Source organism: Anolis sagrei, chromosome 3, assembly GCF_037176765.1.
Source record: "Anolis sagrei isolate rAnoSag1 chromosome 3, rAnoSag1.mat, whole genome shotgun sequence".
Classification (NCBI taxonomy): Eukaryota; Metazoa; Chordata; class Lepidosauria; order Squamata; family Dactyloidae; genus Anolis; species Anolis sagrei.
In genome coordinates, this window is record NC_090023.1 from 110,191,374 (window position 1) to 110,204,431 (window position 13,058).

The 13,058-nt window shown below is 44.0% G+C and overlaps 1 protein-coding gene across 1 annotated transcript in view; it reads left to right on the forward strand.

Annotated features, from left to right (window-relative positions):
• Window positions 1-237: 237 nt before the first annotated feature.
• Window positions 238-13,058, forward strand: part of NALF1 (NALCN channel auxiliary factor 1) — a 434,567-nt gene continuing 421,746 nt past the window's right edge. Inside the window, exon 1 of the mRNA XM_060769593.2 lies at window positions 238-1,717. Coding sequence (XP_060625576.2) covers window positions 953-1,717 — 765 coding nt within the window. The 5' untranslated portion in view covers window positions 238-952. The remainder of the gene's footprint in view (window positions 1,718-13,058) is intronic.

The following is a 13,058-nucleotide window of genomic DNA, read 5'->3' on the forward strand; positions in this document are numbered from 1 at the left end:
TCCCCCCCTCTCTCTGTCTCCGCGCGCGCGCCTCCAGCCGCTTTCCTGAGGATCCCCCCGCTTGCCTTGGACGGAGGCTTCCCCGACCGACGACAATCCCCCCTCCCGCCCCCAAATGGGCAGGTTTCCCCAAAGCCGCGGCAGCAGGCGATTCCCTGCTCCTCCCCCTCCTCCTCCTCCGCTCTCCCCCCTCCCCTCTCCCCTCCCTCCCTCCCTCCCTCCCGCGCCAAGGCAGAGCACGCCGCCGCCGCCGTTGCCGCTGCCGCCGCGGCTGCCAATGCGCCAGGCTGGCGGCGCAGGAGGAGGAGATGACGCAAAGGGCCGCGCGCTCCCCCCAAAAAAGTGGCGCTGCCGCCGCCGCCGCCGCCGCCGCTGCTTCTCCCGGACGAAGATGGCGGCAACTTAGCGCAGGGCCCCAAGATGACGGTGGCCCCCGGCTGGCGGCAGGAGGCAGCCCAACCCGCGCCCAGAGACGACGGGGACCGGACCCGGAGGAAACCTCAACCACGGCAGCCTCGGGAGCAGCGCAGCAGTGAGAGCAGAGCCCGCCGCAGCCAGAGCCAGAGCCAGAGCCACCACCGCAGCAGCAGCAGCATCAGCATCCGCATCCGCCTCAGGAGCCTCGGGAGCGGGCGAAGGGGCTGTTCGCGGGCCGGGCTCCGGCTGTGGAGGGCGGCATGAGGCCGCAGGCGGGGAGCGGGGGCCCGCCTCTGCCGCCTTTGCCGCCTTCGCCCGTGGGCCCCGCGCCGCTCTGACCATGCCCGGCTGAGGGCCCAGGCCACGCGACGGGGAGGCCGCGGGCCCAGCCCAGGCGCAGCGCCACTGCCCCCGCCCTCGCCCCCGCCTTCGCCGCCGCCTCCTCCTCGCCGGCGCTCATGCCCCAGGGCCCGTGGCGCCCGGCCGCGGAGCCCCCCTCGCCGTGGAGCCGGCCCGGGCCGCCCGCCCGCGAACGATGAGCATCCGCTGCCCCGCGGGAGGAGCCGGCTGCTGTTGCTGCCGCCGCCGCCGCTGTGGCTGCTGCTCCTGCTCCTGCTGCTGCTGCCGGCGCCGCTTCGGCCCGCGAGAGCCCGACAAGCCCTTCGCCGACTCGGAGCGGGCCCAGAAATGGCGACGCTCCCTGGCCTCGCTCCTCTTCTTCACCGTGCTGCTCTCCGACCACCTGTGGCTCTGCGTGGAGGCCCGGCAGGTCGCCGCCGGGAGGCACCGGGACCGCCACGAGGCCGGCGGCCAAGGCCAGGCGCCGCCGGAGCAGTGCTTCAGCCTCCTGGGCGACGCCGAGGACGCCTGCAGACAACTGCGGCCCGGACGGCGAGGAGGAGGAGGAGGCGGAGGAGGAGGAGGAAGCGGTGGCGCCTCGGCGGAGCTCTACCTGCCTTTTTGTAATTCCTACACGCTGCGAGAGCTCTTCGCCGGCCTCCCCCGCCGCCGCCGCAGCCAGGACACTCGGAACTGCACGCTGGACCTGGGGGCCCTCGGGGAGGAGGAGGAGGAGGAGGAGGAAGAGGAGGAGGAGGAGGAAGAGAACGAGGAGGAGGACTTGGCGGGGGAGGGGGGCCCGCGGGGGCGCCGGTGGCTCCGCTCCTGCCGCCGCTGCGTCCTGGCTTACCAGAGCTACGACCAGCAAGCGCGGGAGCGCTACCACGAGTTCGAGCTGGTGCTCCAGAAGTACCTGCAAGCCGAGGAGTACTCGGTGCAGTCGGGACCCGAGGAGTGCAAGGTAGGCACCAGGAAGAAAGTTTCCCGCCCGACGAACTTCCCTCCCCTCCCTTTTCCGTCCTCCGCATCCGTAGTTGCTGATGATTTGGGGGAGTGGTCCTCGCTTGCTTGCCAGGCCACCCTCCCTCCTTCCCTCCCTCCTTCCCTCCCACCCTCTCTGGCGGGTCGTGAATGCGGGCGCTGCTCTGGTCGGAAGGTGTGTTTGGGGCCCGGAGCCGGAGATGCGGCCCGGCGCGGGCTTCCCTCTCTTCCCCCGGGCGCCCAGCTCTCGGGGGTTCCCAGAAACCCAGAGGAAAAGCCTCCTTTTGTTTTGTTTCTCGCAGCCCTGCGCCGGTGGGGTTGCTTTCTGTGCGCGCTTCGGAGTTGCTGGATCAGGAATCGCAGGACAACTTCCCTTGAATGGAGGAGGTTGGAGTCCTGACTCTGAATGTCCCTTCAGGCACGAATGGGATGCCTCCCCCACTCCTCCCAGCGATCCTGCGTGAATGGAGGACTGTTTTACTTGGTTGGAAGCTTTCTGGAGGGCGTTGAAGGCTTTTGCTCCCTGGGTTTACAGGTGATTCTGGAGAACATGGAGGATGGAGGCTCTGCAAGGAGACTCTGCAGTGAACTGGAGAGATGTTCTGCACTTGCTTTGGTGGCCACTGTGTTTCTTTCCGTGGGTGGCTACTCTTCCATTTTGCCTTAGCCACACTTCCCTTGCTCCTTACAAAAAATGTTGTCATAGTGCAGCTCTTGCAAAGCTGAGCAGATGCCATAATCACAGCTGAAATCAGTGCGGCCTTGTTTATTTATTTTGAGAGTAAACGCAGCATTTAAAAATAACCCAGATTCTGATGTGAACAAGGAAGTAAATCTCAGCTTTAGTGCTGAGATACTGTATACTTGGGGTAACAATATATTTACTTATCAATTGGAATCAGTGCAGTTTCTTTTGGCTTATCCTGATTTTTAAAAAATGTGTATCTACTTTCAGGACCCAGTTTTGCAACAGTCTTGAAAAGTGTTTAGAAATTTACTCTTGTGGTGATATAAGCAAAGTGTAAAGCAAGCATGGGCCAATTTGGGCCCTCCAGGTGTTTTGGACTTCGGCTCCCACCATTCCTAACTGCCTCAGGCCCTTTCCTTTCCCCCCTCAGCCGCTTAAGTTGGCCCTTACCTGGTGTAGTCTTTCAGATTACAGCCCTGGCAGGACAGCTCATATTCCTGCACATCCTTGGGCTGCTGAGCTCTGTTGCTGTCCATGGTGCTGTAGATGCGACCTGCTGTGTCCTTGCACCGGAGCTGTTTGGTGCTGTCCATGGTGCTGTAGGCGCGTCCCGCTGTGTCCTCGCATAGGCACTGTTTTGGTGCTGTCCATGGTGCTGTAGATACTTCCGCCTGTGTCTTTGCATTGGAGTTGTTTGGTGCTGTCCATGGTGCTCAGTGTTATAAGTGCAGAAGAACGCGTCTGTTTTGATGAAATGTCATAGCCGAGTTTTTCGATACTGATTATTGCTGTGAGTTGATTGGTACACTGGAAAGGTGAAATTGCAACATACTAATTGTGACTATTGCCTTTTTCATGCTTTCGTAGTTTTGTTTTAAGACCATCGTAATAAAATCATAATAAAATCTATGGTATACATTACATAGCACTGTTTGAGAACTCTAGAAAATGAAACATGATGAATTATATTTTTTGTATAAAAATACAGCGGTTATATCAACATATAAACACATCTGGGATAATGTGAAAATGTTCCTTTTGATTTCAAGAACAGTTATGGATGCATCTTATTTCATTTATTTTCATTCTAGAAAATAAAGCGTTTCTAGCAGTGTAGTTATTTATTTATAATATGTATTTGAAAACAAAATCAGTTTTGTTTAGTATGCATTCCATCTTTTGTAATATTTATTTTCTACTATGTTTATTTTGGGCCTATTCAAGTAGCCTCCAGGAATAACTGAGAAGCAATTGCAGCATGTTGCATTAAAATATATGCCTAGCATAATATTGGCAGAGATTTTGAAGAGTCTGCTGTTCTGCTATTACAGCATTTGAGACAGAGATGATTTTTCATGCTTCTTTCTCTAATGTACATTTTAAATGATGTGAAGTGTAGCCATCTTTCTTTTCTGTGCAGCAAGCAACACATGCAAAACTCTGTGTTACTTAGATTACTTTGTATGAAAAGAGTGTTTTATAGTGATATCTCACAGTTTCCTCCAGTCAGAAAAAGTTGTGAATTACAGGGTATAACTCTTACTTTAAAGAGTTTCATGGATCTGATTAATGCCATAGCTGTGCTGAAAGTAGTTGGATCTTAGCTGATGTACTGAGCATACAGGGATGTTTCAAAATGAAAACAGCATTGATAATCTTATACTTTTTTTTGCATTTGAGTCTGATGAGGAATCATTTGGATGATTTGCAGAAATAGCATAATTATGTTCACAGTTGTTGGCTCAATTGTTCATGCCATTTTATTACTCTGATGGGATCTCATTGTAGTCCGTATGCCTATTTGAAAAACGTGTGGTTGCTGATTTTGGTTGGTTTTCTGCACTTGCAATTGCAGCTTGACAATTTCATGTGAAGCTTTGATGGTAAAGCATGAAACAGTTACTTAACAATTATAGTTATAGTTAAGTAATTTAACAGAAAGTTAGTGGCTCTGACCTCAGTAGAAATATGCCATAATAATGGCAGAGAAAGTATGTTAATCCTTTATTGGTTTTACTTCTACTTTGCCTGTTCTTGTAATCTGGTGGTTCTCAGCCTGTGGGTCCCCACGTGTTCTGGCCTAGAACTCCTAGAAATCCCATCCAGTTTACCAGCTGTTAGGCTTTCTGGGAGTTGAAGGCCAAAACATCTGGGGACCCACAAGTTGAGAACCACTGTTGTAACACAAATGGAAAATATTATTTTTTTTAAAGCCTATCTGATGATATATCACAGTTCACATGTACTAAGCTATATGAAAGTTACTAGGCCTAGGTTATGGTGATATGGGGAATATAAAATATGAAGACTACAGTTTAAGATCAAGTTTTCATGGAAAACGAAAGAGGTTGGAACTAAAACTCCTCTTGCCTTTAAAGTATCTTCAGACAATATATTCAAATGTTCTTTGAAACTGCAGCCTGTTTTAATATTATATCTGTTTAGAATGAAGCAAATGGAGATTGCTTGGTGAGATTTGGGTCAACAAATAAAACAAATGCAACCACATTTGTTTTATTATGTCTAGGTTAAATATATGAATTTGAAAATTAATGCATGCTTTCTCCTTTCTCCTAAAGTAAGCTTTCTCCTTTCTCCTAAAGTAAGTCTTTTTCATTGAAGAGTCCTATCACAAATGAACACCTATATTGATAACATCTTTGTTTTCATACTACACACCAGAGATTGGATTTAGGATTGTTCTGTGCATCCTATTCCCAGTTCTGTTGCATTTGCTAATCAGAGGAGGAAATTGGTAAACAGTTCAAGCATTCTCACAGATTTTTTGTCTGATACAACTGCCTGGTAAGAGATATTCAGGACTCCTACTTTCTTTCAATTGGATAACTTGTCACTGAAATGGAAACAATGATGCATTGGGGGGAAGGTTGCGGCTAGAAGTTTAGAAACTTACCTCAGCAAAAATTAGTCTATGAAAGCTTATGCTACTAACCTCATTCTCTCAGTCTCTAAGGTGCTACAAAATCCCTTTTGCATACTGATATTCTAGACCAGGGGTCCTCAAACTAAGGCCCGAGGACCGGATGCGGCCCTCCAAAATCATTTACCCGGCCCTCACTCAGGGTCAACCTAAGTCTGAAATGACTTGAAAGCACACAACAATGACAACAATCCTATCTCATGAGCCAAAAGCAGACCCACACTTCCCATTGAGATACTAATAAGTTTATATTTGTTAAATTGTTCTTCATTTTAATTATTGTATTGTCTTAAGTGATTTTTGCACTACAAATAAGATATGTGGTATGCATAGGCATTCATTCATGTTTTTTTTCCAAATTATAATCCGGCCCTCCAACAGTTTGAGGAACTGTGACCTGGCCCTCTGTTTAAAAAGTTTGTGGATCCCTGTTCTAGACTAACATGGCCATGTTTTGAATTCAGACCCGAAACACAATTTGTCACATTTTAAAGGCAGTGAAGTACTATGCAATGGGTAGTTAAAGAGGGAAATCCCCGACAAGTTCATCAAGTCAAAAAGCCCACAGTGACATAATTGTGCCCCCCCCCCCCTTACCCTCTATGCTGGCGTATTATGATATCCTTCAGGCAGACTTTGGCTTTTTATTATCAGCATGTACTTCAATATGGTAACTGGCTTACTTCCTGCCCATGGCAGTCTACTTGCTGTTGGTTCAGCACATATTCAAATACAACTAATAAAGAATTTATCATGGGTGCACGACTTTGCTGAGACATAGACATGAATGAATGGATTTGGTTAACCTGTCAGACCATGTGCCACTTAGGGTGCATCGAACTGGGTCAGAAATGGCAATGCTGATCTGAAGTGGAGTACTCTGTACTATGGTACATGCACCCATTTGTGGAGCTGATTTGGAGCCTGAATGATGGCCACACTGCTTGCCCCCGACGCAGCCCAGTAGCTGGATCACATCTGATGCCCCATTGGTACTGAAATCAATTTGGCACTGCTGGACTGCCACCTGTACCTTGCCCCACTGTTTGGGCTTTGCTGTACATGAAAAGGCACTGATCATCACTCGGTACCTGTAATGTTGATAGTGACAAAGCGATATGAGAGTTACGGCAAAGAAGGAATTGCTTCCTCCTTTTGCCCCTCTCTTCTCTGATTGCTTCCTTGCTGTGGCTAGCTTCAGTCCATGCGCTGAGCAATGAACACCACCATTTTTGTCTCCAGTGAGCACTGCAAAGTCCAGAATGAGAGGGCAAGTTAGGTGTCGGAACCTGAGGAAAGTGGAATGGCAGTGTAAACAGCTGCAACCACTTCTCAAATAGGAAGCAGGAGAACTATTTAAACTTACCAAAAACATGTACTATTTTTGTTAACATGATTCAAGGCCAAGTTAACCTGAATCAGCTCCATGCAACATGCGGCTACCACAGATCCGTGTAGATGAGTCCTTAGTATGGTGTTTCCTTCTCTAACCAACAGCAGTTTGCCAGAGATCTTTCCAAGCCTTGCCACTTGAAATACCCTTAGGCCCAGCCTTTTTATATGCAAAGAACTTGCTTTATGACAAACCTATTTGATGTAAGCAACTGAAAATGAAAGTTTTTATTTAACTGGCTGACTTTTCTGTGTTGCCTACTCTGAAGTTTTAAAATCTTTGAGAAGGTCCTTCCCATTTCATGGAGTCAACTGCTATTTGGGAACAAAGATGAAATCAAATCAAAATAAAGAATGGGTCACATTAATATAGGCTGTGTTGAAACAGACTTGATTTATGTGCTTGTACTTCAATGTCTTACTCCAAAATCAAAATCTCTCTGAACATAATGTAGACTAGATGAGTTCTACTCAGGAAAAAACATGTTAAATGCGTGGGTTTTTTTTTGCACTTAGGATGTTAATATTTTGATCTAAGGAAAATTCAGCAAATGTTTTGTTTGTGTGCACTTGTTGGGATTTGTGTTAGAACTGGTAGTTATGGAGAAGATATTTTTCATCCTTTAATTTTGAAACAGGATTTCTATGAAGAGAATTAGACTTAAATTAAGAGTCCATCACTATGTTTTTAAATAATCAATTGAATAAAAGTAAAATGGAATATAATACCAGTGTATCTAAAAATTCATGTACTGCCATTCCCAGAACCAAGTAAAGAGCATAGACCTCTGAAATGTATCTTATCATGACTTCGTAAACTCTAACCACTCTTGTGTGAAGTGGTTATTAGTGGTGCGAGAGATATTTATCTAGTGCACAATTTGATTGAACATCCATGCATAACTCTCAGAGAATTACAATAGGAAGTGGACTTGAATATTCAAAACATGTCACCAAAATGTGAATACTGGAGAGAACAGTACATAGAAATGCAAGCATTAGGGGCTATTGCTTGCAAAAGTTTGTGTATTAGGGAAAACAAAAATAAATATATAAGGCAAAATGCATACAAAAGTACATATTAATTTCAGGACTATTAAAAAAAATCTATAAAGGGATATGCAACTAGAACAAAATGTGAAATGAAACGTGAGAGATAGGAACAATTCACCCTTTCATCAATTCCTGTATTATTGTTGATGATGCTGGCAGTATTGGGGAGACAAAGAATGCCTTTCAAAGTTGTGTCACAAATTCACATGATAAAGCTGATTGGCCTGCTTGTAAGTGCTCATTTCTTCAGATGTGTGTGTTTTATTTGAGATTGTGTTATTTCTCTATAATTGCTTTCGATGAATATTCTGTCTATGTTATTTTGAGATTATGTTATTGTTGGTGTTGAAATACTACTACGAGAAGGTTAAGGGTTTATCTACACTGGCATTTAATTTGTGGCCAGTTCAGAGTGGCCACTGCTGAACAATCATAGAGATACTGGCCATTGTGGGTGCCTCATGCTGACATCAGTAGAGGCATCTGTGTAACGAGGGGGGAAAGAAGGGCTACCCCCTTCCTTCTTACTTGTCATGAGATAACCTCCACGAATGTTAGCATGGGGAACCTGTGATGACCAGGAGCTCCCATGAAGCTTTGCAGTCATTTGGCAGTGGCAACAGTGGGGTTTGAGTCCCACAACTGGTAGTGTTGGCCTGCTTGGACAGTGGACTGGTTTGCATCAGACCAGGTTGTGCACTCCACACTGTGTTCAAACAGCAGGGCTGCTCCAGCATTTCAGGCAAACTCTAGAGCATTCCCAACTTCCTTTAGCAAAAAGCTAAACTGGTTTAATCTGGTTTACCTTGCAACAAGAACTGGAATTCCCTGGGGATGTTGTGTAAACAGTTGAGAGTGACTTTTCAGTCATGATGAGCCTGTGTAGATGAGATCTAAATGATGTTTTGGATTTTGGACTATTTGTTTATACTTAATGAGATATCTTGGAGATAGGACCCATGTCTAAACACAAAATTCACTGATGTTTATAATACCTTATATACATAGCCTGAAGGTGTGATTTTATATACAATATATTTAATCCTCTTGTGGATGAAACAAAGTTTGTATAGATGGAACCACCAGAAAGCAAAAGTATCAATTTCTTAGTTACCCATACTGATGATTTTGGAACATTTCAGATTTTGGATTTCCAGGTAAGGGATACTTGACTTGTATTCATTTCTTTAAAAGAGAAATAGCATGAAACTCTAAAGAATGAGCACTTTGTGTCACTATACTTATGTTTTACATCTAAGTGCTAGCAAATCAAATCTTCTGCTGACTGTTTTCTATTTGGAAGAAAAAAGCAATAATCACATTTGAAATGTATTGTTGTGTAGGAAGAAAGTTTTGACTGCTCAAACAGATGTTGAATTAATGAGAATAGACAATATATTGATATGCTTTTCTTATAGACCCAAAAACATTGACAAAAACAATACACAAACTGTACTACAGTTTTTCAAATTCTTTCTTATCTCTGTTTTTCAACAATATAATCAAATTTAGAACCTACTTAAACAGTCTCCTATATAAAATCTGGCAGTGGTACTTGTTAATCTCACAATGTCTATTTTAAGAGTACAGTTGTATTCTAAGTAAACACTTCCAATAAAATTGTTAACAGCTCATATTTATTTAGCGCAGCTTACAAAAGCAGGCAGTCATACTTGGTTAATAAAAAATGCATGAGAGGTATTTATGATCCAAAGGGAAATTAGAAATGGTATTTTCCTACTAAGCAGTAAGCTCTAATTATAGTAGTCATAATCATTTAAAGATAATAAAAATACTTCCCGAGTTTAGATTGTATTTTGGTTTCTTATCCATTCTGTATGATCAGTCCTGACACAAAAACAATACAGGAACATAATCAGTCAACACACAATAAGAACATTTTAGGTGTAGAGCCTTGTTTGGCAAACCTTTTAAAAGGTGTTACATTGAGGGCAGTAGAATTTGATGGCTTCCATTTCAATGAGATAATAAATCTGCTCTAGGTCCCCAGCTCCCTAGGTGGGTTTAATGCCCTGATATCTCCTTTAAAGTTCAGGTTATAACCTACAGTGGATTACTCATACCAGTCACAAGGGCCATTGGCCACCAGTATTGGGAAAAGATAGCAAGTGGAAGGTTAGAATCTCTGACTGTTTACCTGAGTCTATCCTGTAATTGAAATAGCAGTTACCAACTGGCGGCCAAAGTATGATAGCTGGGACCCTACGCTATGCTACTTGTACAATGCGGGTTAGACTTAATGAAGGGAAGATGTGCGCAATGCAGTTCAGAAAGGTGGGGGGGGGTGTGTGGAAGGGGGGGGGGGACCACAAAAATAACCACACATTGTGCTTAAGGAAAATGAAGTAATGTTAGAGTTATTTACTGTTAAATGATAAACAACAGCTTACGAAGACGGTAAATGGGATAGAAATGTTTCCTCTCCCCCTTTCTGACGAACAATGTTCCCACGACTCTGACACAGCTGCATCTCTCACTCACTGTGCTGTCTCATGCATGTGTTCCTCTCATTAATTCAGACCCACGTTGCGCAGCCAGTGTAGGGTCCCAGCTATCATACTTTTACCCAACTGGCTCCTTGTGTGACATGGGTCATTGGCCTGACATGAAAGTTTTTTTTTTTAAAAAAATGAGTCCTTGTCTTCCCTCTCCTCCACATCTCTCCAGTGTGCCATGTCTTGCCTATCCCACCACCAAGTACATGTTTCTATGGCCTATCACACCAGCGACTTTAAGGGTGGTTTAAGAATTTAAGGATGGCACAAAACCTGATTGTTGGGTACACTAATGTTCTTTTTCAAAAGTGCATGTAGAAATCATTAATAATGGTAAGAATATGTAGGTGGATATAAACAAAGTATGTAGGTGAAAATAAAAAAAACCCCGTTTTTCTGTGACTGCATGACAGTGCTTAAAACTGCAAAGGCATGATACGTCAGAATGGACAGGATTGCTCAAAGTACCTCTGAACTGTATACTGTGCACTGGCTATCATTCTGCATTGTGTAACTGGCTGTGTTGCCTCCTCAACATTCAAAGGTATTATTGAACGTTGGTTTTGCCATTGCCATCACTATTGTGAAGTTGCTTTTGAATTGGCAAGAACAGCTTCTTTTATAGTGTGAGAGAAAATGGGCATTCTTTCTTGCTTTGGGGAATTATGTTAATGTGACAGGGATGGAGGAGGAAGGCTGAAAGGAAGGGAGTTATCACTTGTGATTTGGCTTTTTGTCCTCTAATATGAAAACAACGGCTATATGAATCTTATATGCAACACACTGCACAGAATAGGGTAACCTTGGCACTGTCTTACCTTGTGTGGCTTACTTTATAGGCAGCTTATGATCAGAAAAGGGGCATTCTTCTACCCAAAATGATGTAGTGAGTGAACCCTTTTGCCCCATAAGGCACTAATGCTCCAGCCTACTTTGCTCTTCTTACTCCCCTTTTTGCTATTATTCTGCAGACGCTTGAAAAAAAGACAGAGGGATTGATGCAAAGGCATGGCAGCAGGACACTGATAACCGCTAATGGGTGTTGAGAGATAATATCTTTTCAAAGAACCATGTTGAATTATGGCCCAATACTTGCTACTCCCTCATGTAGAACCACTTGTGTCATTCTGAAACATGGTTACTGTATTGTCTGTCCTATGCTATGAATTTCCCATTAAAGAGGAGAAAATGTTGCAGATGTTCTTCATCAAGTTTGCTTCATCAATGAAAAGCCTGTTTTCCGGGAAGTAAATACTACTTCAGTCACAGAAGTTGATGAGTTTCACCCCCTAGTAATGTGCTTATTAAAGTCTGATGCAAGCCATATTTTAATTACTCTAAAGTAATTCTGTTATAGCCTTTGAGACAAGCCAGAGCCTATAGTATTTGTAAATGCAATAGTTAAGTTCTGGGTCTACTTCAGTTGGTTTGCAACAAGTTGTTTATGAAGAATATCACTTACAGAGTAAGATGTTTCCTTGAATCTATAATCAAAATTTAATTTGTATCCGTTCTGCATTCACTTAGGAAACAGATTTTGATGCTGACTTTCATTTTATAGGAAAGGTTTGGAACAACTAATATGTATTAAAGTAAATGAGAAATGGTAATTAAATTACATCCCTGATTACTACGCTAGAGAAATCGAGTTTTAAATATGAAACTACAAATGCACAACCTTTATAAATGTGTAATTACAATTATCTTCCTTAAGCAAGAACTCTAAGCTAAGCCTTGCTAATATATTCATATGACTGATTGACTGACTAAATAGCCGTCTCTTGTTTATATTTTGCTGCAAAGTAAAAACAAGAAAAAAAAGAAGCAACATAGATCATCATTGCTACATGCCTTATGTGGGGATGCCTTTGAAAAACATTCAGAAATTTTAGTTGTTCTAAAGAGCTGCAGCTAGACTGTTGACTGAGGTTGGTTACAGGGAGCATACGACATTGGCCTCATGTATTATATGAGGAATCCATTCCAGGTCCCTTTGTAGAATTCAACTTACATGTATATTCTGAAACTTTATTATTATAACCTGAAATGAACAGTGCTTTGGGTTTCCAGCCAAACCACAGAATTGCACAGGAGGTCCTAGTGATGCCTAGCAAAGGGATCTCTGTGCTTCCAGTGTGATTCTGTGGTCAACTTCCAGTGGACTTTTTTGTTGGAATGGTGCAGATGGCAACCATAGAATTGTGCTGGAAGTCTAGAGAGAACACTTTTCTAGACATTACTAGATTCTACTGTATAACACTATGCTATTTAAAACATGTATAACTGAAACCAGGTTCAGTGAGCGTGGGCCTACACATTTGTTACAACAGCTCCACTGGCTGCCAGCCTGTCTCTGAGTGTGGTTTGTGTCCAGGTTGTCTCAGGCTGGATTTATTGGATGAACCACACTGAACTGTGTAGATCCATCTTTGGGGACTATATTCTCCCATATGAATCCTGGCGACTTCAAGATCCTCATAGGCAGCTCTTCTCCTGACCTTGTCATCCTCAGCAGCACATTTGGTGAGAGCTTCTTGGAGCCTGCCTTCCAGGATCTGAAATATTTTTCCTAGGGATTCTGTACAGTACTTGCTTTCTCATTCTTATCTTTCCATTGGCAGATGGCAGGCTATGGATAACTGCCTATGTATAAAGAAAGGCTTTTAAATAGTGGGCTGTCACATTTTATTATTTGTCCTTTAATGCTTTTTAAAATTCTATCAATAGCTTA